At 31.5% G+C, this 26,915-nt stretch overlaps 1 protein-coding gene across 3 annotated transcripts; it reads right to left on the bottom strand.

The window, feature by feature from the left end:
- Window positions 1–1,501: 1,501 nt before the first annotated feature.
- LOC105828624 (echinoderm microtubule-associated protein-like CG42247) lies at window positions 1,502–26,813 on the bottom strand. Of its 3 annotated transcripts, XM_012667078.3 has the most exons (17): window positions 23,946–26,810; window positions 21,560–21,859; window positions 20,400–20,877; window positions 18,772–18,949; window positions 10,685–10,924; window positions 9,172–9,288; window positions 7,036–7,264; window positions 6,236–6,531; window positions 5,843–6,007; window positions 5,546–5,641; window positions 5,305–5,442; window positions 4,915–5,175; window positions 4,287–4,544; window positions 3,850–4,012; window positions 3,387–3,569; window positions 3,000–3,095; window positions 2,180–2,448 (listed from the first exon to the last, which is right to left on the bottom strand). In XM_012667078.3, the coding sequence occupies exons 2-17, from the start codon at window positions 21,717–21,719 to the stop codon at window positions 2,180–2,182; spliced, it is 3,327 nt and encodes a 1,108-aa protein (XP_012522532.1). In that variant the 5' UTR covers window positions 21,720–21,859; window positions 23,946–26,810. The 3 variants fall into 3 exon arrangements, with proteins under 3 accessions (XP_036147384.1, XP_012522532.1, XP_012522533.1); XM_036291491.1 differs by having other exon boundaries at window positions 1,502–2,448; window positions 21,560–26,813; XM_012667079.3 differs by lacking the exons at window positions 18,772–18,949; window positions 20,400–20,877; window positions 21,560–21,859; window positions 23,946–26,810 and adding an exon at window positions 11,456–13,378.
- Between the last annotated feature and the right edge of the window lie 102 nt (window positions 26,814–26,915).

A 26,915-nucleotide genomic window follows, 5' to 3' on the forward strand; every position in this document is an offset into this window, starting at 1 on the left:
TGCCTTTCAAATCACGTTATTAAATTCACGCTAAAACATTTTGATGCTGATCGGTTTCTCTTGCGTTTCACTGAAATTTTGTCTTAAAAAAAAAAGAAAAATTTTTTAGAGAAAGCGCAGTTGTAATAAAAGAGGAGCAACTTTACTTAAATAAAAGACATTGACGAAAAGTCTAAGGTTTATATCTTTTACAACGGCGCTTTTTTAATTTTATTTCAATTTGCCTATCTCCTTCCATCTTTTCCCTTCCAATCAAATATCAGATCCAATCTGACTTTTTTGGCAGTGGTAAATGCCTGTTCGTAACCAAGTTGTCTTAGCTTTTACTCATAAACTTCACAAGTAAAATGTGTCTCTTGAACGCTTCACACAGAATGAGGCAAAGAAGAAATGAAAGAAGATATATGTCGAGGTTGCTCAACTGTGTATACATACATTATCGCGTATTATTATATATTTGTACGTATATTTGCATGTCGCATTAGTTATATTGAATGTGTTGGACATTTCAACGAACATTAACGAATACGGGAGCCAAGAGCCATACGACTTCACAAATTTGATAATATCTATTCTATTCGGTCTACAACAAATTTTTTAAAATAAATTTTTGATAATTCTATTATTATAATTAATTTGGCAAAATAATAAGTTTTATAAAGCGTTAATTAAGCTACATAAAGTGTTAAAAAGCGTTTTCTGAAAGTTTATATGCTTTCAAGATTTGTAAAAATGCTTACACCGTTGGGTTTCAATATGCTTATAAAACGATGTATATTATATATATATATATATATATATATATATAATATTACGTGAAAATTCTGCAATTCTAAAACAATGCCTTTTTTCGTATACAAACACTTGTCAAGCGTTGCAATTTCCGCTCTACAAATTTTCTACCAACATTTATGAACTTTCAAAGAACTCTCGAAAACGCTCATATAAGGGCTAAAAACACTCATAAAACTTTCCATTTTTACCAATAGGTAAAATTGATATAGGATATCAATTGATATTTGAGTCAAATTTAAATTAACAAATCAATATTTTGTATTTGATCGATCGTGTGCCATTCAATTCATTTATTCAAGGCTTTTTATATCGTTCAACGAAATGTCATTATAGTCATGATTTTACTTACTATACACATATCTCACTTTTAAGTTTAATTTAAAAATCTAAGGAGCAAGTGCATTTTCTCCTTTCCATTTAATTTATAACAATAGCTTAAAATTAATTTTATTGTAAAGCTCGCATATTAGTGAGTGCTCACGTATGCACATATATTTTTACGACGTCAAGTGCTTTTCAGCTTATTTCTATTAATTCGCAAATATTCTATTTATTGGCTTGTCTTGCAATTGCACAATATATAAATAATTTGATTTATATATATAAATGCTACATTTTATGTAATTATAATATAGGAATAAATTTAGGATTGAAAGCAATAAAAATTATATAAATGTATTTGATTATAATGTAGTATGATTCTTCGTTTTTTTAGTTTTAGTCATTTTTCAACAATTTAATAGATTATGTGACAAACGAAGATTAGTGTATAGTCTTGTCGTTTCATTATCTCCAACACATTTATAATGATTTTACATTTTATCTATATTGTGCGTATTGAGAAGACAAATTGAAATGATTTGAAGGACAAATAACGTGAAATGTATAGATTATTTAGAACAAATTGGTAATTTTATGTTGTCTAACATAACACAATCAGACAATAAAAGTAATCGCAATATTAATTACAAAAACGAAATTCACACATTTATATTGTATTATATAACTTTGTCATTGTAATTCAGCACTATTTATTCTTGAAATTATTATTAATATAAAATGAAATATTTTGTATATTAAAACAGTAAATTAAAATCAAATATAAATTGAATAAATAATATCATAATGGAATTATAGATTCTGTGCTAAAATGCGTAATTAACTTCTAAAATGTGTAATGTTATTAAATTTTTTAATTAAAATTAGAAAAACAAATTATAGCTATTTCTTTCTCGTATTTACATTTTTATGTTAAATTCACCAAATGACCCACAAAAGAGCTCTACTTGTCGTGAATGATTAAAATCTACTAAAAGGCGCCAGCGCCTTATATTTAATAAACATGGACAGTAAGTGGACAGTATTCTTTAACGAATCTATCTTTTCATTCATCAACCAATTCCCAAAGCATCAAGGCAGCATCAGTGCCACCAACAGTGACGACATTCTGGTCGTTGTAGAGGAACCTAGCACAGGCCACCAACGAGCTATATACCTTTTCCTCGACATACTCAGCTTTGGCGCTAGTACATGGATATCTGAAGAGTCGAAGGTAGCCTTCGGCATCACCACTCACCAGCATATCATGTGCTGCTGATCTACTGGAGGTCGTGACAACTGTGGTCAATGGATAATAGCGGTTATTCCATTGCCCTGCAAGTATAATTGTAAACATCTCGCTTTTACATTCCATTCTGTCTGTTTACATTTAATAATTAGAGTTTTTCTATTCTACATTTCCTCTAAAAACGCTTAAAGTTTCCCTGTATATCCCCATTTTCAGTTTATGAATTCAAATCGCAACCGCTTTTTTTTTTTTTTTTTTTTTGTTGTTAATACTAGCATTCTTAAGTCTGAACACTGCTCAGGGTAGAAATGTTAAACAAATAGACGAACTCCGACTATAACTCTTAAGCAAAAGAAACAAAGTCAAATGAAATAATAATTAAAAGCTCAGTACTGAAAATGTTAATATGCTACATCTATTATTTCTTATAAAATTCTAAAAAAGATGTAGATTTTCCTCAATACTTTTGAGAAGTATTTTAAAACGTATAAAGTCTGAGAAATTTTCTAAAAAATTATAAAATTATATAGACATTTGTAAAAATTCTAAAATTTACATAAAAATTTTTAAAAATTATATGAAAAATTCTGAGAAAAATTTTTCCGGGTAGTTTCATAATAAATAACAAATAACTAACCAGAAGTCATATACCCGACAGTACAGTTATGAGAGTACCACTTGACATCTTTCATAACCAATGGGCTTTTTTCGGACGATAACACCTTGACGTCCCCTAAAAGCAAAGTTTATATTTAAATATATACGCAAAGTAGATATATTATATATCTTTTGTTATTTTTTGTTTTACTTTTATAAAAATTCTTTTAAATTCGTTAATCTGCCTTTATCAAATGATAACAATAATTTCTTATATCTGTTACATAAATTAACAATATAACACACACACACACACACACACACACACACACACACACACAGTACAATTATGTAAATATTAAATATTCAAAAGATTTTTATAAATACATTATTGATGAAAATATATAACGAATATATGACGACTTACAGAACAAGAGATCATAATCTTGAGTGACAGTTTGGAGAAAGCGACTGTCAGAGCTCCAATCAAGCTGCATCAATGGTTGCGTGCCACGGATCTTGTTACTCTTCTTATATGAAAATCCATCTCTAGATACTCTAAAGAGATACACGCTACCGTTTTGAGAACCCATTGCCACAATTTCTCCAGCTACTCAGGCAGAAAACAAATATTGAAAGCATATTTTTACAAAACCATATATGATTACGCCTACCATGCTATGTTATAAAAAGATGTAATATATATATATATATAAAACTTACATATGTGTATAAAATATACATATTAATTATATATACATATATATATATATATATATGTATAATTTAGGTTAAAATTAAGTCATTTTGTTATTACAAATTAATTTTTTTGCTAATTTAAATTTGTGTAATAAACGTTCAACAAATTATGAAATAAACTTGTGCCATACTAGGATTGTATCCGATGCAAGATAGAGGCGATCCGCAGACTCTCAAAGTCGCCACGGCTGCACCAGTATCAGCCGCGAGTACCAAAAGATGGCCTTCCGATGATCCTGCCGCTAATGCCACGCCAAATGGATGGAAAGCTATGCATATACACTCGAAACCCACCTAAAATCCACACGAAGCATATCCTTGTACGAGTGTGTTGAATGTATTGTGTTTCCGTGTTACTGCAATTGTTCTTGTATTTCGTTCTTGTATTCGTAAAAGTCGTGTATCTTTAAATAGTTTCCTATTAATTTAGCGTGAGCATGAGTGGGTGAAGTTGCACATGCGGCCATGTAAAATGTAAATCAATAGATAAATTTCTATTAGTGTATAATATCTGTTTTATTTGACTAATAGTGTAATGTGAGGTAAATAATTTTACTTTTTAATTTACCTGCGTGGTCCATAATAACTTATGTCTTCGCCAGAGGGCGATATTTTTGTCATGTCCGGCGGTAGCAAAGACCTCATCGTCAGGATGAACTGCCAGACCCCACAATTGTCTGCCGTGGCCGAATACGACTTGATTGAATCTTCTTTGCAGAGAACCTTCAAGAATATTGTTCCGCGTAGTTCCCACATAAATGTTTCCGTCATTCCGTCCGGGACGTTGCGGATATATGCTCCGAACTCCACCTACCGATTCTGGCAGCTATAATGTAACAATTAGCTCCGCTTGTTAAATGATTATTAGATGGTGTAATTTTTGGCGTAATTGACTTTAAGCAAAACACTTGGTTAATTAATCGAAATTAAAAATTACATAAAGAATATTATTTTTGTTTAAATCACTTCTATATCGTTCATTCCTTCTTGATAAACAGTATATAGAGAATATATTTCTTTCTCATTTCTATTTCACATTACTTATACAACAATAAAACAATAAAACAAATCGCGCAATCCCTCCAAAAGATAGAGAAATAAGAAAAGATAGCTAAAAATTTGCATGGCCGTAAGGCGAGTCATCAACGCATGTGTCATATGACTAAAGTAACATTTTTCAAAATATCAATTTCAACCTTTGTATCGGTGATACGTTTATAATTCTGCAACGAGTCCCAAGCAGCTATTTTCCTATCTTTTTCACCGCCAGAGAGGAGCGTGCCTTCCGATAACATGACGAGAGAGCTAATGCCCTTGTTATGTGCTTCGAATTCCATTCGTACAAAATATGCCCCGTCCGCGTCTACCGAGTATACCGTGATAAAACCATCACTGTCGGCCGTGACAACGTCGCCATCCTGTTCGAACTGAATGCTCGTCACGTGTGTACGGGACGGCTGAGACAAGCGTAAAGTAAAAATGCCATTACTTTTGATTGCAATAAAACACACTGATTATACACATACATATGATACCAAATTTTAAGTTTGCTACTAGCACATAAGTTGTGTACGCTCAATAATTACCGGTTTGATAATATCAGTTCTCTCGAAGAAGCCATCTTTTCGCCGATTCCAGAATGTTAAATGGCCACGTCCGTGTGTTATTAAGAGATTATCATCCAACGGATGAAATGCCGCACCCGTAAGATCTTCTTGCATAGTCTGAATAAAATTATATGTGTAAAAATTATAATGTATTTTTTATTAAAAAATATATATAAATTTATAAAAAATACGAGCGAAAGAAAGTGAAAGAGGGACTTACCGCCACCTTGCCTAACAAATGACCCCATTGCCACTGCCACACCGAAAGTATAGCTTCTCTTCCAGAATCCACGGCAAGTACGTAACTGCCACCATTCTATATAATAATATCAAAAAATCAGGAGAATTCGTATTATTACTCGTCTATTAACTTAATTATTATTATTTGTTAATTGTCACTTATTGAGAGTACTTAAAACACTACAATTTTTACATTTTGTAATTCTTTTCTTCTCCCCTCGATAAACAACATGAGTATATTTGTAAAAATTATTTTACTTTTGGGTAAATTAGATACCAGTTGTGAAAATGCTAATGCTGAGACACCCATTTGAAATTCGGTCATTCCAAATACATATAGAGTGAGAAGGGTCTCCGTTGACCATATACGAACATGCGGCTGTGCCTTTCTATGTCTGCCCGCCTTTTGCCCGGATGCGACAAGTTCTCTGCTAGGATGAACCTGAAATCCGAGGTACACGTCAGGTTCTGTCGCAGTCAAGTATATTATTACATTATATTACATTACATTGTAGAATAATCAATTATTAATAAAAAGAACAACTCCCTAATTCTTTTGGAAAATCAAATACAATATAAAAAACTGTAGGGTTACGCGGTACTTGTGTAGGCATTCAATGTTTTCTTTCATTTTGTTGTCTCCACATTATTGAGCAAAAACATTACCTACCTCCATGCACATAATGTCTTCTGTGTGTCCAATATAGTGTCGTTGCGCATTCTCTTCTCGATCGAAAAGTATTGCCACGGCCGCGACATAATACAATAATTCGCCACTAGGTAAAACCCATAAATTTTTACGAGTGTCGGTTCCCCGATAGCCATAAACCCATTCTAGTTGTAACTTCTTCTCAGGCGGCGAATTATCAACTGGGGGCAGATGAGAAGGAGGATAGAATGATCGTCTAAGTCCTCTGATCGTCACTCTAGCTGGTTCTTCGCGTAGCACTTCTACGACGCTATAATCTGCTAACGATATGCGATATGTATTTGCTTAATCCTAAAACATATCCTTTTTACAAAAACAAAGAGATTCAAGATCGATCGAAAAACCGAAGATGTTGAAAATGTCGAGCAGATCTTGCGATATCTTTTCTTCATGTTCAATTTTGCAACGTTTATCATTTCTTGATAAATCTTATTCCTATAAACAATAACTAGCTTTTAGTTTCAATAAAGATTATCTTGAATTCACTTTTGTCTTACTGTATGACAAGCAATCTATACTTTTTAATCGTCAGTCAAAATCTGATCAGAATTGGATTAATCGTTTTCCCATGACTGAACAGTTTTATCGGCAAAAGGGGAGATAAGGAGGATGAGACAAACAGATTAACGATATTATCACAATTAATTGTACAGAATAAAAAGAGCTCCATTAACATGCGACAATACAAAAACTAATAATAAGATTATAAATAATTACAACTGATAACAAAAGAATAAGATTTATTCATTAGTTATTTTTACCGTTTACTCGAACAACGTCGGAGTCAGGAGCATACAAGGCTCGTGGTCTGCTTTTGCTGCGAGCTCTTCTCTGACGGCCAACTTCTTCCACGACAGTGGATGGTCCACGTGACCTTGATCTTCGTACCGGGGATGCTGTGACGCCGGCCATTACAAGAGCCGATCCAGTACCCAAATAAAATGTATCCACATCTGCAAACTCGTTCCTCAATTGCGAAAAACTTCTCACCTATTGGCATATCGTATTTCCTTTACACGATATATTTAGTTTATTCTTTTCATATTTTATGGATTCGTTCTGTACAAAATAAACATATTTTTTTCAATAATTGCAATTATTTTATATAGTCTATGTATTTTAAAAAATAATAAAATTTTTCATGAAATAAGTATGTTTCAATTGTTTGCAAATTAATAAATATAAATAGAAAAGTTTTTACAATTAAATGTTTTAATTACAAAAAAAAAATTAAATCATCAAGTCATTTGTTAAACACATTAGAACTATACTTTAAAACGTCAAATATTGATACAAAAAAAATTAACAATGTGTACAAATATTACAATTAAATTAGAGAAATAATATTAAAAAGCAAAGCAGACAAAGAGAAAGTAACAGAGAGAGAGAGAGAGAGAGAGAGAGAGAGAGAGAGAGAAAGGAGAGGGGTCGATGACGTGCCATTTGGCGAAGAAAATTGGCCCATTTGAAATTCATGTACAATCGTGACCTGAAAAGATGAATCTCTGACCTTTTTACACACTCGTGGGGCACGTTCGTCCCACTTACATCACGAGCACCTCCTGTGAGAGATGTATAACCGTGTAATTTATTACAATGTCAAAAATTCAAGCTGACATCGCGGCGCTTAAACGTCGCGCGTTACACTTTGCCTTTTTCGACTTCATTTATTGTATGTTATATATACCAACGAAATATTTCAATATTAATAAATACGCTTCACACGTACATATAAATAGCGCATATGACAGCTTTCAGAGCACGAGAAAATCAGCGATATCAAATCTCTTTGAGCAAAATAAAATTTTACAATGACTTTATTATTATATATGTTACAAGCACTATAATACCAAACCAATTTTTGCGAACACCTTGTTTAAGTCTCTTGATTAATTGTAAATATTTATTGTCCCGATAATAATGTAGACACGTAAGAATAACTTGAACGAGATTGTCGAATAGAAAAATTTTGTATTCAAACTTGCAAGCAAAATTGTTACTATCTTATCAAATGTAAAATTTACTCTAATAATTTTTCGATTTAAGAATTTGATTAAAAAATTGTACGAGTATGTTAAACAATTTTTTTTCAAACGTTTTACAAATTTACAAATTTATAAATAACTCCTAAAAAATGCGAAAATGAAAGAATGCATCTTTGTAAGAATCGTGTCGCTTTAATACAACTTTTAATATTCAATTATCGATAGACTCTTACTTTATTACTTCTTTCAAAGGAATATGTAAACATTGAATATAATATAATATGAGACTTTCTTTGTACGATTCTATTGCGTATATGTATGTAGAATTTTATAAAAATTTCATTAAAAATAATAATAATAATTAGTTGTCAAAGATGATTTATGGAATGTATGTACACAACAATCTTATTTCATAAGATCGAGGGCCGACCCCGTTATCGTTATCCTTCAAGTTTTACCCTCGTTTTGCCTCTTCCCGTGGCGCGGCATCCATATTTATGAATTAACGTCGCTCTCAGGTCAATTTTACGAATATAATGCTGATACCTCAAATTTACATATGTTTTTTTACATTTTCAAAAAATCACGTACTTTTATCTCCTAAATTTTTTATAAATACATTAACCCATTACTAGTGCTATACTTATAAATATATAAAAATTTAATTTACGTAACAAATAATTTATTAACCTTATCTAAATTAACCTTATCTATTATATTATATATTTTATAACATATAATACATATTTAATAAAATTTGGTTTCAATTCTCTATTTTTTTTCTGTAACGTATAGAAAGAAATAACTTTCAAGTTTGAAAGTTATTTCTATACATTATTAATAGAATAATGTTTCTATGTTTTGAGTATTGTTCTTTAATTTTTAAAACTATATAATTAAATGATAACTAACCTCTTGTCCCGAGACAGTAAACATCCTCTTAGCCCCGTTCATCTTCAACACTTGTCCAAGATCTTCTAGAACTTCTTCGAAAGGTTGTGATGTACGAAGATTTAATAAAACGCGACACTAACAAAAAATAGATTATATTAAGAGATAATTCACACGGTTTTTAAAAATTAGTTGATAAATATAATAACAAAAAAATTTTAATTATTTAGATATCAAATAAAATAAGTAAATCGAGTAAAATAAGTTATTATTCAAAAACTGTGAAATTAAATTATTCCTCAACTTACGTAAAATGTATAATCAAAAAGAAATAAACACAAATAACAATTAGATAAATAATAAAAAATTATATAGGAGAGAAGGATGTTATAAATCACCATTTTGTTTTATTTAAATAACTCAGTAAAAATTTGTCTGACACAATTCTTGTTGGTACAAGTTTGTTAATCATAGAGTTCTACCAATTATATTGTAAGCAGAAATTCTTCGGATATACATAACAAATATAATTAACAATTTACTGAAAAGAGAAAAAAATTGCAGTTATGGAACCTGTAGGGGAATATAAAACGTTACCAACGAATATTCTCAAAATCATTCTTATTTCTGAAAAATAAAAAATTAATTGTATGTGTAAATGTATAAAAAAATGCTCTTTGACGAATCTTACATCATTATCACAAAAGTATCAATATGTTGTACATAGTATCACACAAAAGAATGAAAAATATAAATATCAAAATCTTTGGCTCTTTGCGTATTATAGAAATACTATAAAAATATTATAACAAACATTATTAGCTAAGTATCGTAAAAATATTGTAAAAAATATTACGAGGAAAGAGATTATAGGACTTGCAATAATAGCAAGGATTTATAACCTGCAAGCAATATAATTTTACACGTCAAATGCATGCACACATTACGTCGAACATTACGTCAATTAAGCTATATATTCAAGACCTTTAAATTACATGTTACTAATGTTAAAAAATTGATACCCGACATATTTCTCAAAATGAGATAAAGATTAGACACCTATAAAACATTCGGCTACTTGCGAAACTAAAATGCAACTTTTATGGCAACAAAACAAACACTAATGACCAGTGGCCATGTTATAACATCTAAACAATATGTAAAAAAGTAATTCGGACAGTTATCCCCAAAACTCAAGACAAAGTATGCGAGATATCGCGAATTCCATAATCCCACATCTAGTCCATAACCGCTTTTTCTCCTCTATTATATAATTAAAATACAATCAGTGTCTCTCTCACACACAAACGCGCCCGCGCGCGAGAGAGAGTAAAATTAAATTATTTAAAAAATTATTTTAATAACATTTTATCGTGCAAAAACACATTGTTTTACTTATCTCTGTGTATGTGTAAATGTATAAAAAATTTATATAGATTCAATAAAAGAGAAAGAGAGAAAAAAAGAGAAAAATTAATGCGTAGATTAATACAGATCTTGAAAGTAATAAGTTAGCAAGTCTTGATCCTCCTACCTGAACAGTATGGTCATGATTGTTAACGATGCGAATGACACGGCCCGAAGAAGGCTTTCCGCCACCGGGAGGTGGTGCTTCTTCAGTGATGGAGGCTTTCCGGCTAAGACTCGGTACTGCTGGCGGTCTACTTTGCCACCCTCCAATCCCACTTCCGGTCCCCGTGGTACCGCTCCTACTACCTCCACCGCCTGCCGGACTAGTGTACCAAGTGGTGTTCTTCTTCCCATAGCTGGCCGGCTGTTGTCAAATATTTTAAATTACTAATATCATTGAAGTTTATTTGTGCCTTTTCTTCTTTCCATAAGTTATCCATAAAGATATTCACAATATATACTAAATTTATTATATTTACATTTTCTAAACATTTTAATATATTGTAGTACATAATACTACATAATTATACACATTACATACTATTATCATTATTTTTTTTACTATCAGTTATTTTTCTTTAGACACACACACACATACACGCTCGCACGCACGCACGCACGCACGCACACACAAACACACACACACACACACACACGCATACGTATATGTATACTGAAATGTAATTGATCCTTTTGTATTCAATGTACCGTCAATTTTACATTCTTAAAAAAATGTAAGAAAAAAGTAATAAAATATTTGTCGTTTCTTTTTTCTTACATTATATTTCTAGATATAATCTGGACGTTATACATTTATATTAAAATCTAAGATTTTAATAGATTTCAAAATATTTGAATAAATCCAATAAATGTCGCATAAATATATCCAGAGAACCTGCATCATATCGGCCGGCAGCGATATCACTTCAAAGGAATTGCTCATTAACACGACGAAACTATCTGTCCAGCAACTCAAGTCTTGATTATAATATTCGGTTTCAGAATCACTATAGGAATCTTCTATTTCTCGCCTAACGCCAAAATCTGACTTCGAATCGTCCGATTGGGACGAAGACAAACTTGCAGACTCAATTGTGAACCTTAATTGACTCCTTGCAATCTTTGAAAATTTATACCTCACTTTTACCACATGCAGTCTCGAATACAAGCACGTTACACAAACTCACATAATCCAAAAAAACTAGCACAGTTTGAAGAAACTTTCACAGTTAGTTTTATGATTTTAAAGAGTAGCTTTAATTGAATCTATTTCAACATCAATTCTTAATAATCCTCCACAAATGATTTAAAAAGAAATAACTTGAAATTGAAAAGAAATAACTTTCTGTTAAAAATCTTTGGACAGAACCAAAGAAATGCGTTAACAAATACGTCACGTTACAAATGTTTTACAGTAAAAAGATGAGAACTTGCTTCGGCTATGATTAAAAAATGATTAAAAACTTGAATTATTTCATTATTTATGCTACGCTTTTGAGAATGTTCAATCTTCAATCGTAATACACGTTCGTATTTCTCTAGTCTTAATTTTTAACAATTTTTTATAATTATCAAAGATGAACAATGAGTTTTTCTTGTCGAGAGTATTGGAGGAAACCATTAAAAAGTTATAAAATAATAAAGGATAAAAAAAAATTATTACAATCTACCGACAAAATATTCGATTTCGATATCAAATTCACTAATCCACAGTAAAAGTTGATAATTGATGACTCTGATTTGGCGTTGAAAGTCTGTTACAATTATCTTTTTGTCAATCTTGAATTGCGTGACACAATTACTATCTCTCTTTCGAATACGGACAGGGAACAAGCTGGTACAACCGCGACTGTGTTCAATGGACGACTACTGAGGTAAGTAGGAGGTGGAATAGTTGTATTGAAGAACTAGGGTGCTGCAACATCCCCTACCACACCTCTCTACCTTACGTTACCATGCCTTATGAAGGGTTACCGCTCAAGGACGACAATCCCCCAACCCTGCACCTCCTCTTCTAACTCCAGCACCCCTCTTCTTAATTCTCTGTGTAGTAATACCAATTCACAATGCTGAATGTTAGGAATTGTAACCGTTTTCTTTTCATAATTTTTAATCAACATATATCGAGCATACCTTGCTGTTGTTTGCATTGATTAGATTTAACATTGCGTAATCTTTATTTTATTGTAATGTACAGATTGTCCTTGAATTACTAAAAGTCCCATTTTATCAGAATTTTAAACAAAATTTTTTTCAAGTTGTTTTTATCAATTGAATTATTCATATTTAAAAAAAATTATACAAAAATTATAAACAATTTTAACTCAAACTTGCATATGTATGTATTGCATGTGCGTATATATCTGAGTGTGTAGGTGTACATACAATTTTTTATATTAATACAATTTTATATTACATAGATTTTATAGAACTATAGTTCTAACATTTTATTGAAATTTGATATTTCATATATAAGATTCAATATACCAGATACTTAGTAATCAGATGCATTTTTATATAAACTTAATAAATGATAAATAGGAAATGATTTTAATCCTTGTTAGTGCGAATGATAAAAGTTGTACTATGCTTGTTGCTTGTTTCGATAAGAGACGATAAAAGCATCAACGGAAATTAAGAACGTCCACACCTTCCTAATAAATCTCTCATAAAAAAAAACTTGATTTTCAGGAAATTCAGCCTATATATTAAAGCACTTTCCTTGATTAGTTGTATAAGACTAATATTAAAAGTGGATCTCGAGGAGAAGAAAAAAAGAATTAACGATGCTAATAGTCCAATAAGCTGAGTTATGACTTCAACACACGCGTACTATCCCTCTAACGAAGAGTCATTTATAACATCTTTTATCCTTCTTTTATAACAAATTATGTTATAACAGAATATACACAATTCAAATATTCTCCTCTGCTTTCTCATTCTCTGTCTTTCTATAGCTGTCCTACTCTAATTCTATTGATGTTCCTCTCTCTCTCTTCTCTCATTCTACTATCTTGCTTGTTCTTCTTCTTCATTGTTCTTTCTTTCCTATCTTCGGTGGTCTATGCATCTTCTGTTTCGATTTCTTCTCCTCTGGCCATTCTGTTCTTTTCTCTTCTACTTCTACTTTTTGCTTTGCGGCCACCTCCCCCCCTCTTCCTCTCTGCTCATCTAGGTGACAGGTCTCAATCATTTCCTTCGTCTCTCCCTTGCTCTCTCTCGTCCTCCGATCTCTCTCTCTCTCTCTCTCTCGTCCTCTCTCTCCCTCTCTCTCTCTCTCTCTCTCCTCCATCTCTCTCTCTCCCACTCCCCACACACACACACACACACCACACCCCCCCACCCCACCACACCCCAAACCCCCCCATTTGTCTAATTTATAATTTAATTAAATTAATTTATATTTTTCTTTTTAATTGAAAAAAAGATATTGAGATATTTTATTTCATAAAACTCAAAAAATTTAATATTGTTTTTTTTAAATATATTTTTAAATATAACTTTTAATTAAGTGCAATAATAACAGATAGGTATATAAAACACATTAATATTTCTTAGTTATAACTTTCTTGGCTAAAATAAAATTTTGTAACAAACAGTAATTTTAAGAAAAAACTAAAAGAAAAGCATAAACATCATTTGTATTTATTATAATAAATGCAATCAATTATAAATATATTTATAGTTGACTGGCCAGTAAGTATTTTGTATTATATATAAATTTATATTCTTGATTTCAAAGTTACAGATATAATAAAACGTGTACAATTATACTATTATATGAAGGTCAGCATACTATTTCATTCTCTTGCAGACTAACCTTTCTGTTAGACTATTCAGTGATACTTTAACCCTTGCTCAGGTTATTAGTATTTTGTCCCAACTATCGTTATACTTCTCTCTCTCCCTTCCTTCCTATATCGCTCGAGCTCTATAGCCGTCAGCTCTATCTCTCTAGCTTCTCTCTCTCTCTCTCTCTCTCTCTCTCTCTCTCTCTCACTCTCTCTCTCTCTCTCTCTCTCTCTCTCTCTCTCTCTCTCTCTCTCTCTCTCTCTCTCTCTCTCTCTCTCAAATTTAAATTATAGAAATTTAATAACTCCACTAGCTTGCTTATTAACGTACATTTTATAAAGTACAAGAGAGAATGTCTTTTTAATTAAATTGTTTAATTTTTACACACAAAAGAATTTAGTTGTATGGTATTACATATTATGTCTTTTCATAAGATATTAATTTTATCATAATATAAATATTTCTGACATGCATATGTACAATGCGTGTAAAATTACAATATAACTGCGACAATCGCGTGTCGTCTGAATTGATTATAATTTTGATTAGAAAAATTCGTGCGGTTGATAAGCTGCAACAATAAATCTTTTCGATAAGCCTTTCAATGCCAAACTCAATGTTCAAGAATTTCTTAGATGTCTCAGAAGATTAAGAAACAAAATTTCTTTAATTTAAAAAATTATAGAAAAAGATATAATGACAAAGATGTATAAAGACTGTTGCGGCTCTATGGCTATGGAAAGTAAGAACAAAGACATACAAAAAAGATTGTTCAATAAATCGAGTATAGTTAAATTTAAAAAATAGATATGTTTTTGTGGAAAAACAGACATAAAACAAATTTTATTCTCGTTTTACTGAATTTACAATTTTCAAGAACATTTTCTTATTTTGAAGTTTGAAAAAAAAAATCTTCAGAGAATTAACGTAGCTAAGAATTAACCGTTCAAAAATTTTTTAAACAAATAATGCAATACAATTGACAATTTGCTTTAATTGATACAGATATATCACATACAATTGATTTCAAAGGAAAAGCTATATCGTGACTTTACTAAATAATTTTTTCTACCAATTTTTCTGTTTGTTCTTAATTTAACGTCAAGTATCCTTGCGATATGAAAATGAAGAACAAACTCATGTATGTTGCGTGACGATAGCAAGGTCTCGTGATTCAAAACGTGCCATAACGATTACGGAAAAATAATTCGCTGGAGAAATAATAGCTAGAGTCAGAGGCACTCGTCAGGCATCGCTTGATAGAGCAGTGATTACGGAGAAGGATAAGAAGTCTAGCTCGAAAATATATTTAATAAATATTAATGAAAACACGTATATATTGTGCATTTATCGCACTTCTTTGACATTCTTGGTGACTATCTTGGTGACATCAACTACATCAAACAATATAATCGATCACGGAGATATCAATGCTAGGATTGTCGGCATACAGAGAAGTAGCTAGAGAGAAAAACAAGAAAAATTACACCCCCCCCTCACACACACACACACATAAAATTGCTGATATAAAAATAAGGAAATTTTAATGCAAAAATAGTCATTGAGAAAAAAGAAAAGTAAGAAAATGCGAGAATGATAGACAAGATTTTTTTTCAAGCAACGACCCCCATCTTAAAAGTGCTTGAAATCTTGAAAAACAGCGTTCTCGGAGGTAAGTCAAGAGACTTGGTGTTTATTGATCCCAAGAGGCCGGTTGACCAACGGTCAATGAGATACGGTTTCTCCCCCGTTCTCTTGCCACCCTCTACAACGGCCGTCTTAACGGAAGTAGGAATTGCCCTCTCTCTCCTACTTTCCACTTACTACTCCGTGATTCACGCGTTCTCGGTTGTTCTGACTAAGAGAATCGAGTTGATATTATAAAATCATCTATTTAAGGAAAAATTAGTAGTATGAGAAATTTTCATTATTTCAATATTTGTTTTTTAAATAAAATTATTTATAAAAAAATTGAGAGAGAGAGAGAATAATTTTGTACATGATCTGTAGAAAACGAGTATAGATCTTAAATTTTATAATACTTGGACAAAATTATTATTGGTTATATAGTTACCTATTGTTATACATTGCAGAGATTATATATACTCAACATTCCAAGGATTGTGCACATGGCACACACGACGCAATAGTGATTTCTTGTTGGTAATATGTAATTAGGTCACCAATAGCGTGGCAAGTAACACGAGAAGCAAACACGCAATTTGTAATAGGAAAAGAGAACGAAGGTGAACGAACATATAATAAAAATCTAATTAATGGCACGAATATCGCGATATAAATGTAAGGGGGCGTGTACAATATGTTAGGTTGTCAGTATTGACGATAAAAAAAAGGAATGCAAAATAGAATGTACTATTTCGCGCAATATAGAAAATGACTCTAAAAGAATGGAGAAATCTCACGATGTTTGCATCGCAATATCTGTCAGTAATCTTAACATAACAAAAATAATTTGATATAAATCAATTTTTCTCTTACAGATACGTCAAACTGTCAAAAACAAATGTTTAATTACAAGTTTAATAAAAAATTTTTTATCGTCCTCTCTTCTGCTTCCCCTTTAACTAATTAAATTATAAAGAGTTGAATCTACAATCGAGAATGCACCAATTTGGCTGGGACGTATCGACGTACAAAATTATTTAATGGAAGAATCATGTATAAGCTTCAACCACTTTGGTGAATTAAAGAACAATCTTGTGTGTATATGTATGTGGTTGACGATCGAAATAACTAGATCGTAATTGCATCAAGGTGCATTGTAATATACAACGAGTTAAATTGGTCACACCTTTGAACCGACGGAAGGGCGTGAACCATAATGCCGAATGACGTAAGACAGAATAAAATTGCTTCTCATCCATTGCGTCAATAGACCTAACGAGCAATCAGATGATGAGAAATCTTTTTGAGATTACGTTCTCTTTTATATAAAATTACCATAAATATAAATTATACGATATTATTAAATATGTAGTATCGTAAAATCTAAAACAAATTATAAAGTATTAAAATTGTTTATTGCATATTTTTGCAACGAAAGAGGAAAAGAAAAAGAGCGTTCCCGTTCTCTCGCATAAATACAATTTTGCGTTGCGTGCGGCCTGTTTTAAGAAACTGATCTGGGCTAGATACACATGACGTCGTCATCGTCGTCGTCGTCGTCGTCGAGGAGAAAGGAATATTCTTATAAATCGTTACTATATAGCATCTCCAATAATTATTTTAAAAATCTCCCACATATATTTATTATATATGATATGCTAAACTTTAAAACAATATGTAAGTAATTGTTTTTTTATTCCTCTTTAGTTCTTTACAACTTTTAATCAGTTATTAATCCATGTAATTAATTCGCATTTAAGAACGGAGAATCGATATTTTCTTTTTTCTTTCATTTTTATCATTCCTTTTGCATGTATTATAGAAAAAATATATGGCATATTAATATATAAATATAATTGATTTATCTCAGTATTTTCGCATTTTATCTCATTTATAGACTTTTCAATTCTCATATTAATTCTCATATTACACCAGATTAAAAATATTAATTAAAATAAAAATAAGACAACAATACGAGCAGTTATAAGGATCGGAGTGTGATGAATTAATTGTGGTAAATTAGGATTAATATTTATTCGAATCCAGAGAATTGACATTATACAACTTCTTAGTCTCAAGAAAAACTTTTTGCCGGTTGAGTCAACTAAGAAGTTGTATAATTTCGATTCCCTTGATTGTTATCATTACTGGCGATAATAAGAATTACTTTATAAAATTTATTTGTATATTATAATAATTTTCACTAATATCGTATTATCATTGATACATTTTGTGCGATTACACAGATAAAACAATAAAGATTTTAAAAACTAAACAAAGTTGAAAACATTTGTATAGAGTTTAATATATTTGTCATAAAAAAATATATTACTTTACATTGTGGATATCCGGCGCGGCGCGGTGCGGCATAAGGACAGAAAACTCCAGAATGTTCATGTTTGTATCGCGTTCAAGTCGTGCTTTGAAGAAGACGTGTTTACAACGTCAGTCAAGTTCACGAATATCGAGGCTATTAGCAACTAGCACTTTAATCAGCTGTGATTAACACACACTTTCGCTATCTATAAAATGCATTCCTGTACTTTCTTATCAAGAAATTTTATGCAAAAAATCCATAATCCATAATTACTTACAAAAAGTAGATATTAATAATTTTAAATAAATAAGTATTTTTCAACTGTTTTAAATTGACCTAATTTAAACTGTTTTAAATTGACCTAAGGTTTTATTGACCCTATATTATTTTAAAAATACGAGAAACATACCATTTAGATAATTTTACTTCGATCTATCTTTTCAGCAATAAACAAATTCTTGCGAGGTATTTCTTACCTTGAAGGTCTTATAGCTAGATACTACGTAGGAGGCACCGTCCTCAAGTTCATCGAGACTAATCTTTCGATCACCGTCCATCGAAAAGATGTGGCGCGCCCCTCTCGGCAAGTCCAACCGAAGGGACAATCTATCCAGTAGAGCTTCCAAAGAACCAATGTCACGGCCAGGTTTGAATCTGCATATTCGAGAATTTTTTAAAGTAATATAAAGTAAACCCTTTTTTCTGAAACAGGATATCCCTTTAATCAAAATTCTTAAATCATTTTCTATTAAATTCTTTTTTATAAAAATATAAGTTATATTACTGTAAAACAAAAAAACAAATAGAAATGAAAATTTTATTCAATGTTTCAAACCTTATATATGAAATGTGAAAGTATGCTTTAATCCAGATGTATTTAATTTGACGATTAAATACGTTTGAGCAAAACAAAACATATTTCGATCTAACTACAGTTTACTCGTCAAACGGTCGGTTGTTTCAACTTCTTGGTAAACTTACCTATCAGATAAATATATGTTTGTCTTTATTTATTTAAGAAAAGAAATGAAGATAGACACATGTTTACCTGGCAAGTAAGTTTACCAAGAAGTTGGAATAACCGGCCCTAAATAAATATTATCTTTTTTAGAGGATTTTTCGTGCTAATGCAATTAGTCAACAATTTATATCAACAATGCTTTCGCAATTAAAAGTTTTTTTATAATTTTTCGATTAATATATTTGTTAGCTAGGATACATTTGTTAAACTAAATAAGCGTATTATATTTGTTCAGAAATAATTATCATCCATTCTCTCTTGTACATTTTTAAATTTTTTATCTTTCACTAATTTTAAGAAAAATTTCTAAAAAAAACGTTTTTTTTGCAAAATAATTTTTTATATTTTTGACACACACACACACACACACACACACAGTGGACAAACATGTGACAGTTATTAATTTTAAGTTTATAGTCTATGGTATAATATTTATGTAGTATATATACTTGTAAAATTGTTTATTTCAAATGTTTAAAAATATTTTTATAAGATCTTATAAGATTTTACTACATTTTATTAAATATTAATATTGTGCGTGTGTAAATGTGTGCGCGCAAGCAAGAATATAAATATGCTCCAAACACAAACCTTACTCATGTATGCATGAATGCAGTAAATCATGCGCGCGCGCGTGGTGTGTGTGTGTGTGTGTGTGTGTGTGTGTGTGTGTGTGTGTGTGTGTGTGTGTGTAAGAGACGTGCGCGCACGTGTAAAAAGTATTTTTTTTTTATTAACGTTATATTTAGATGTGTAATTTATTTTATTTCAATTTACATATAAAATTTTACAGAAAAACAATTGCCTAAACAATTATTGAACATCTTTCTATGCTGCTAAAATAAAAGAGATATGTACAGAACAACGGAACGATAAGAAATTATCTATATTCGTATTTCGTTATGTTCCCTGTGTGTCAGATTAGAAAATATGTTATCTTAATGTCAGATAATAATATATGCATAATTAATATGTATGTCATAATAAAATATAATAATAAATCAATCAAGTCACCCAATAACTATTCCCTTGATATCTTTTTAGGGTTAATTTGGTAAAAGTATCGACCGAAGTAATGCTTACCTGAACTCCACCCCCGGAAAGTAGGGATCGCCATTTTTGTAAAAGGTAACTCTTCTCGCTCGCCAGTAGCCGAGGTTGTTATATCTCGCGATTTGTAGCTCGTGCCGGCTCTTGGGTCGGCTCGGCTGCTCCGACTGCTCCGGAGGCGGCATGCGGGGACTGGAGGGTCTACTCTGCCTCCAGTAGCCGGCCATGCCACCTCCACCCCCACTTTCACCACCGACTAACACACCCCCGACCTCTTCTTGCGTCGTCATTCCACCCTCCACTACGGTTCCACTACCTTCCACGTCTCCGTCCTCTTCCTCTTCGGCGTCCTCCTCTTCCTCTTCTTCCTCCGCCTCCTCCTCCTCCTCTTCTTCGTCATCCACCGGCATTGCCGATGCCGTTGTGGGCGTCCCGACGCTCGCGGCGATACCGCCCTTCGACGAATTCTCGTGAATCCGCGGCGATTCTTGTTCCTCTTTTCTCATTGTACCTAAATGAAAGAATCCAAATTTCTTAAATTCTACAATCTACAATCAAACTTTCGTATCTCATTCTTAGTCTTAAATTTTGCCTATTATTCTTAATCTCTCTTGTCCATACTTTTGTAAACCAAATCTCTTTTTTTCCCCGCTGCCCTAATATGTTTTTGTCAGGATTTGATAATTTAATAAAAGTAACGCGCGCATTGCTCTTTCCGTTACTTTACTTAGAGAGGAGGGATGGAAAGTAACAATCGTTATTTCTTTCTGCCTGTAATGGCAACACCATTACATTTTTACAATAATGATAACGAACTTTATCAAAAGCATATTAAAGTTAACATGTTATCTCCCAATCCTAAATTTTGTCCACTATATGAGATACTTTTGCTACTTGATCACGCTTGTATAGAATAATAATGATTAATTTACACGATGTTAACGTTATTTCGCGTGTATGCTAATAACGCTTTAGAAACGAGAGAAAAAATTATTAAGAATAAAAAAAGATTGTTTGATTCGAGTAAATTAAAAATATCGAATTTAATTGTACAAGATAAATATTTGTTAAAGTATGATGTAACTATGAAGAATCGATTCTCACGTAGATACATCATCAAAGACAACTTAAGAACAATTTAGTTTCTCTCTCTCTTTCCCTCTCCTTTTCTTTTTTCTTTCTTTCGCTATTACCTGCGTCCTCCACCTGCGTCGTCGCAACAGCTGCTTGCTCACCAACCTGATTTCTGCTGTTGCCGTCAATCTCGTTACCGTTACCAGCTACGAGGAGATCCTCATTTTGCTGGTCTAATCTATTGACATGCAAATCTGACTGATTTCCAGTCTCGATCATTCGCAAGGAGAGGCCGCCGCCACTTTCGCACGTCCTTACTCGGCCTTACGATTAGAGAAGATCCAGATCTTTGACAAGAATCGATTGAAAAATAGTTTGCTTATTGACTTAATAAATTATACAGTCAAGACAAACAATATCTGCAACATAATAAACAGATTTATTACAAAGTTGAAAATTAAGATGTGTAAGGAAACTGAAATTTATAAAATAAAATATTAAAATATATATCTGTGTGTGTGTGCGTTTGTGTATATAATTTATTAAATGACTTAATAGATCGTTAGAATAAAATAAAAAAAATACTTATTCAAATATTAATTACTTACTATTCCATTTATTCCCAACTAAATACAGAAACATCTGTACATAATTGTAAACCATTAACGGATTAACCAATTCTGAATCTTTACTATTACGATATACAACTCAAATAAAAATTATAAATTTGATGTTAAGAAATAATTATATTAATAAAAAATAGAGTAACGAGATCAAATATAAATAAAATTATCAATATGTCAATAAAAATTATTATAAAAACGAAATAGAACTTTATATTCCCGACATATAAACATATACATTGACTGAATTCTGGAAAATTACATCGATTCCATCTAATTGCGAATGTTAGCGGAGCGTGCGATGTTTTTATGATATTTCAAGAATTCTTATATGGAAACATGGAAGCATAAACGCCACTTTGAGAACGCTATAGGTGTTGGTCAGTCGATCACGTGTTGCGTGATAGTTGAGAATTCCCGATCGATTGGCCATTTTTATTTCGCAATTCGTAACTGCAGCTCCCACTGCAGGTCCATCAATCAGTAACTCGAATAGTATATTTGATGCGAGATATTAGAGTTGACAAAATTAAGAGATATGATGTACCACATCCCTTAATTTTGTCAACTCTCATATATTTGTCATCTCTTCACTAGTCCACTATTACGATATTGTTACGAATGACTAGCAATAATATACATACTAAAATCATAATATTTTCTTAATTTACGAATTTTATATATGTTCCTCTTTTATCGCACGCGTTCTCGATAATATTACTTATCTAATCGTCAACTCAAGCTTCACACAGCATCTTTGTAATTTTGCATACTTTTGTGGAAATATAAAAAATTTGTGTAAGAATTTTAAATCACGCATATACAGTGTCAAATTGTACAAAGCCGCAACATAACTCGAACAGTTCCAATTACCTCTCGCTGTATGCACGAGACACACCGTGCGTGACACATCAGTCTCGAATACAAAATAGCATCGGTTGCTTTCCGCAATGATTGATATGCTCGTTTTTCATCTCGTTTAATTTCCAGGATATTAGCGACTATTCCGCCAATTATACAAAGATAATAAATCAATAGTTGATGCTGATATAAATCGTTATAATATATATAGTCAATAAATCGTTAAAAAAAAGTCTATATATATAATAATGTAATAATTGTAAAATAACATTAGTTTGTTTTTGAAAATATAAATTTTTAGACTTTAAAATATTCTGAATCTTAAATCATATTATATTACTGCATCCGTAATTTTACTATTTTTTGCAAAAGAAAAAAACAAATCCTTGTATAAAAATTACTCGAACTTGTATAGCATGTTATAATTCTAATCCTATGTTGTTATTTATATTAGTTTATCTTAAAATATCAAATTACACAAAAGAAAAAGTAATACATTTTATTAGACTAATTGAAAAAAATGTCTTATTTTTTTAAAAAGCAGTATTGCTTTAATTTTAGAAATTTGAGGGTTTCTCACAATACACATGTTTTCTTTTAATTTTCTCAAAATGGATAGAAATTGACTTTTTCAAGAGTAAGGTTTATTTTCTTCGGTGCTATTCAATTTAAATTGATAGAAAAAAATTGGACTTTGTTATTCAAATTTTTGAAAAAACTAGATTATATAAAGTTGCATCTTTCTCTGCCTCTCTCTCTCTCTCTCTCTTTCTCTAATAAAAAAAAATTTTTAATAATAAAAATTAAAGCCAACAATTATCTTGATCGATAAAAATTACATCTGAATCATATAACTACGTTAAACATATTAAAATTAAAATTAAACCAGTTATAAAATCTCAGTTTAAATTTTTAACTTTTTTATGCTATATATAGCATAAAATGTATATATGTGTATGCATATACACATATACACACATATATACACACACACACACACACACACACATTTTGTACTAACTTGATTCGATTAACGTCGACGGCACCATAGAAATCTTATAGTAAGAATCCAAGAAGGAAGCACTCAAGTTTACCAAAGTTCACTGACACTACGGCACGATTGTTAATATGTAATTAGCATTATCATTATCGTTATCGCGATATCATGGCGACGTTCTTATTGATGCGTAAATATGGATCGCGGACGAATCTCCTTAACGAAATTGATTCGGTTAAATCACAAAGATCGCAGCGGCTCCGGCAGCAGTATACATATTCATGCGTCCTTCGACGATGGCGTCCCGACGGCGAGTGGCCGCGCAACCTCGACGCCGTCGCCGCCTCCGCCGCCGCCGCCGCCGCCGCCGCCGCCGCCGACGCCGACGACCTCCGTGTCCCAATGTCCTCTCGCCATCTCCGTCGTTGCTCTTTATCGTCTTTTTGTTAGCGTCGATGGCCCCGTGTCAATGAACGCGAAACTTGTTGCACCAATATCGAAATTTCAAAGACGCATCACAAAAAAGTGAGCAAAACTGTGCTTATTTCTTATTGGTGCTATTACACTGTTATTTGGCAATTTACGTTCTGCGAAATGCAAATGTTTTCTGATGATGCATACTAGACTCTAAAATCCAATGACAGTACAATGGCAGTAGATGTACATGTAAGACTGTAAGAGTACAGAGTAAACTACCTGTTTTTAATGATCATTATTTACTCTCTTATTTCGAAGTAAAGACCGAAAGAAAAACTTCTGTTACAATGGCAGTAAGAAGTACAGAGTGATGATTAACGAAATGAACAATTCCCATTGTGTTGTTCTCGCCCTTTACTTCACTAAGCAGTTTGCTCTCTTATTATTGTCATTGTAGAATGGGCTTTACAAGGATATCTAGCTTTTTTTAACCATTTTTTTTTACATTTTCTTTTACACACACATATACACCTACAGTTGTAGCAAATAAATTATTAATTTATAAGAAAAAAAGAAATTTGTATTAACATTAATTTGTGTTAACATTATTCAGTGATTTCAAAGTTGTGTAATGTAAGATTTATTTACCAGATTTATTAGTGATATTGATCCTTCGCAGACACCAAAGAAAGTTCTAGATTCTCAATTTTCACTTGTCACTGCTACGAAACACTAATAATTCATATCGATACTCTCTTCTCTTCTATGTCTTAACCATATTTTTCAAAAAAACACAAAGTCGATTTTAAGAATACAAAATCGTTGCATTCAAAAAACTCTTGGTTGCTTCTATATTTATTTATTAATTGCCAAAAGGTCCACCTGAGACAAGAACATGTCAGCCAATAACTTTAAATCTTGCTACAAAGCATGAATAATGAAACACGGCATTCTTTGACTAATAAGACGACGAAATGCATATTGTCGCATAATCATAATATAAGATTGCTAAATCAATGAGCATTCAGTAGAGTCGCCATATTAATTTACACAGGATGCTTATTTGGTTTAGTGGTTTACGCTACGTTGATATATTTGTGTCTTATGGGCTCCATGGGCTCCAGTCCTCTTTGTCTTATAAGGGCTACGTTCAGAAACTTCACCCGAGTGTCCTCAGGTATCATTTTATCCTTATTGCTCATCGAATGTTAAACAAGAATAAAGTGGGGATACCCGGGGACATCGAATGATGTTTTTAAACGCAGCTAAGGAGAAAAGTAAACTTCTTCCGTTTATCATCTATAGATTAATTCAAAGTAAAAAAAATGCTTGAAAAATCACTTCTCTTCAAATCCCCAGCATGCATAGAATCTGTAGAGATCGGGGATTTAAAACTGTATCGACATGTTATATAAATTGAGAAAAAAAATAAACTGAGAAAAAAATATTAGTTTACAAAATTTTTAATTCGTTTGCAATGTAAAAACTTTTCTAACTTTCTGCTTTCTACATTTAATTCAAATATTACATGCATAGTTGGAACATTTCGTTTCTCGCAAGTTGATCAAAAAATCTCACGACAGAAAAAGAAAAATATTATGAAAAAGTTGATCCTGACAATTAAAAGGAAGAAGTAATATTTTTCACTTGCAGAGATAGAACTCAAGTTATATGTTACGTGTAGTTCTCTCAATTCTAAAAAAAAAAAAAAAAAAAAAAAGAGCATATACAGTTTGTATTCACTAATCAGTTCTTACACATTATAGTCCTATACGTTACAAGACAAACCCTTATATTTTAAGTTATAACGCTAATAGACAATATTTCTCGACATTTATGTCGTGACTCACGCGATGATTCTAACAAGTACTTCGCGTTAAAGGAGTAAGTTAAAAAACTGAATCATGATATGATTATCGCATAATTATATCAACCTACGTATACATACATACATACATACATATATATATATATATCTCTCAGAAAAGGTTTTTTCACCGCAATTATATATACCACATAATCGACACGCTTATCGTCAGTTGATTTCAAGGAGGTCAACAGGCTCCCGTGCTACCATGTCGCGAATTGCTAATAAAACGAGTGCTTATGCTACGAGCAGTATGACGTAATAATAAATTTCCAGATTTTCTCTTCTGCGACAGCAAAATAAAATATGACAGCTGATTTTTAATTCGTGTATATAAAAACATTTAAAAAATAACTTTAAAAGTATGTATTCAGATGTATCTTCTTTCAGTTTTTATATTTTCGAATCAATAGTAAGACTGAGTGCAAGGCCACTTAATGTTACAAAAACATTTCAAAAAATGTTTTGATTGGTCAATTAATAAAATTTTCTGTTCCTGAATTTTTTCCCAAAAGTTTCTTTAAAGCATTTAAAGAGTATGAAAAGCTTTAAAATAAAAAATATTTTTTAAGTGTTACAAGTAAACTACTTTAAAATAAACTGCTGCTTCTAAATTTATTACAATTTCATATATTTATATAATTTCATTGAAATAACATGAACAGAATGTTTTAATATTTAATTTATTTTCAAAATATTGAAAAAAGATA

The sequence above is a fragment of the Monomorium pharaonis genome, chromosome 8 (genome assembly GCF_013373865.1).
Source record: "Monomorium pharaonis isolate MP-MQ-018 chromosome 8, ASM1337386v2, whole genome shotgun sequence".
NCBI lineage: Eukaryota > Metazoa > Arthropoda > Insecta > Hymenoptera > Formicidae > Monomorium > Monomorium pharaonis.

What these genes read in the sequence shown, in the direction of transcription:
- LOC105828624 (XM_036291491.1), bottom strand. Translation starts at nt 21,719, where the DNA reads ATGATCGAGACTGGAAATCAGTCAGATTTGCATGTCAATAGATTAGAC. An exon ending in AAGACATTATGTGCATGGAG is followed by an intron (nt 6,008 to 6,235) that starts GTAGGTAATGTT and finishes CTCGGATTTCAG; the next exon opens with GTTCATCCTAGCAGAGAACT. An exon ending in CATTAGCATTTTCACAACTG is followed by an intron (nt 5,642 to 5,842) that starts GTATCTAATTTA and finishes ATTATTATATAG; the next exon opens with AATGGTGGCAGTTACGTACT.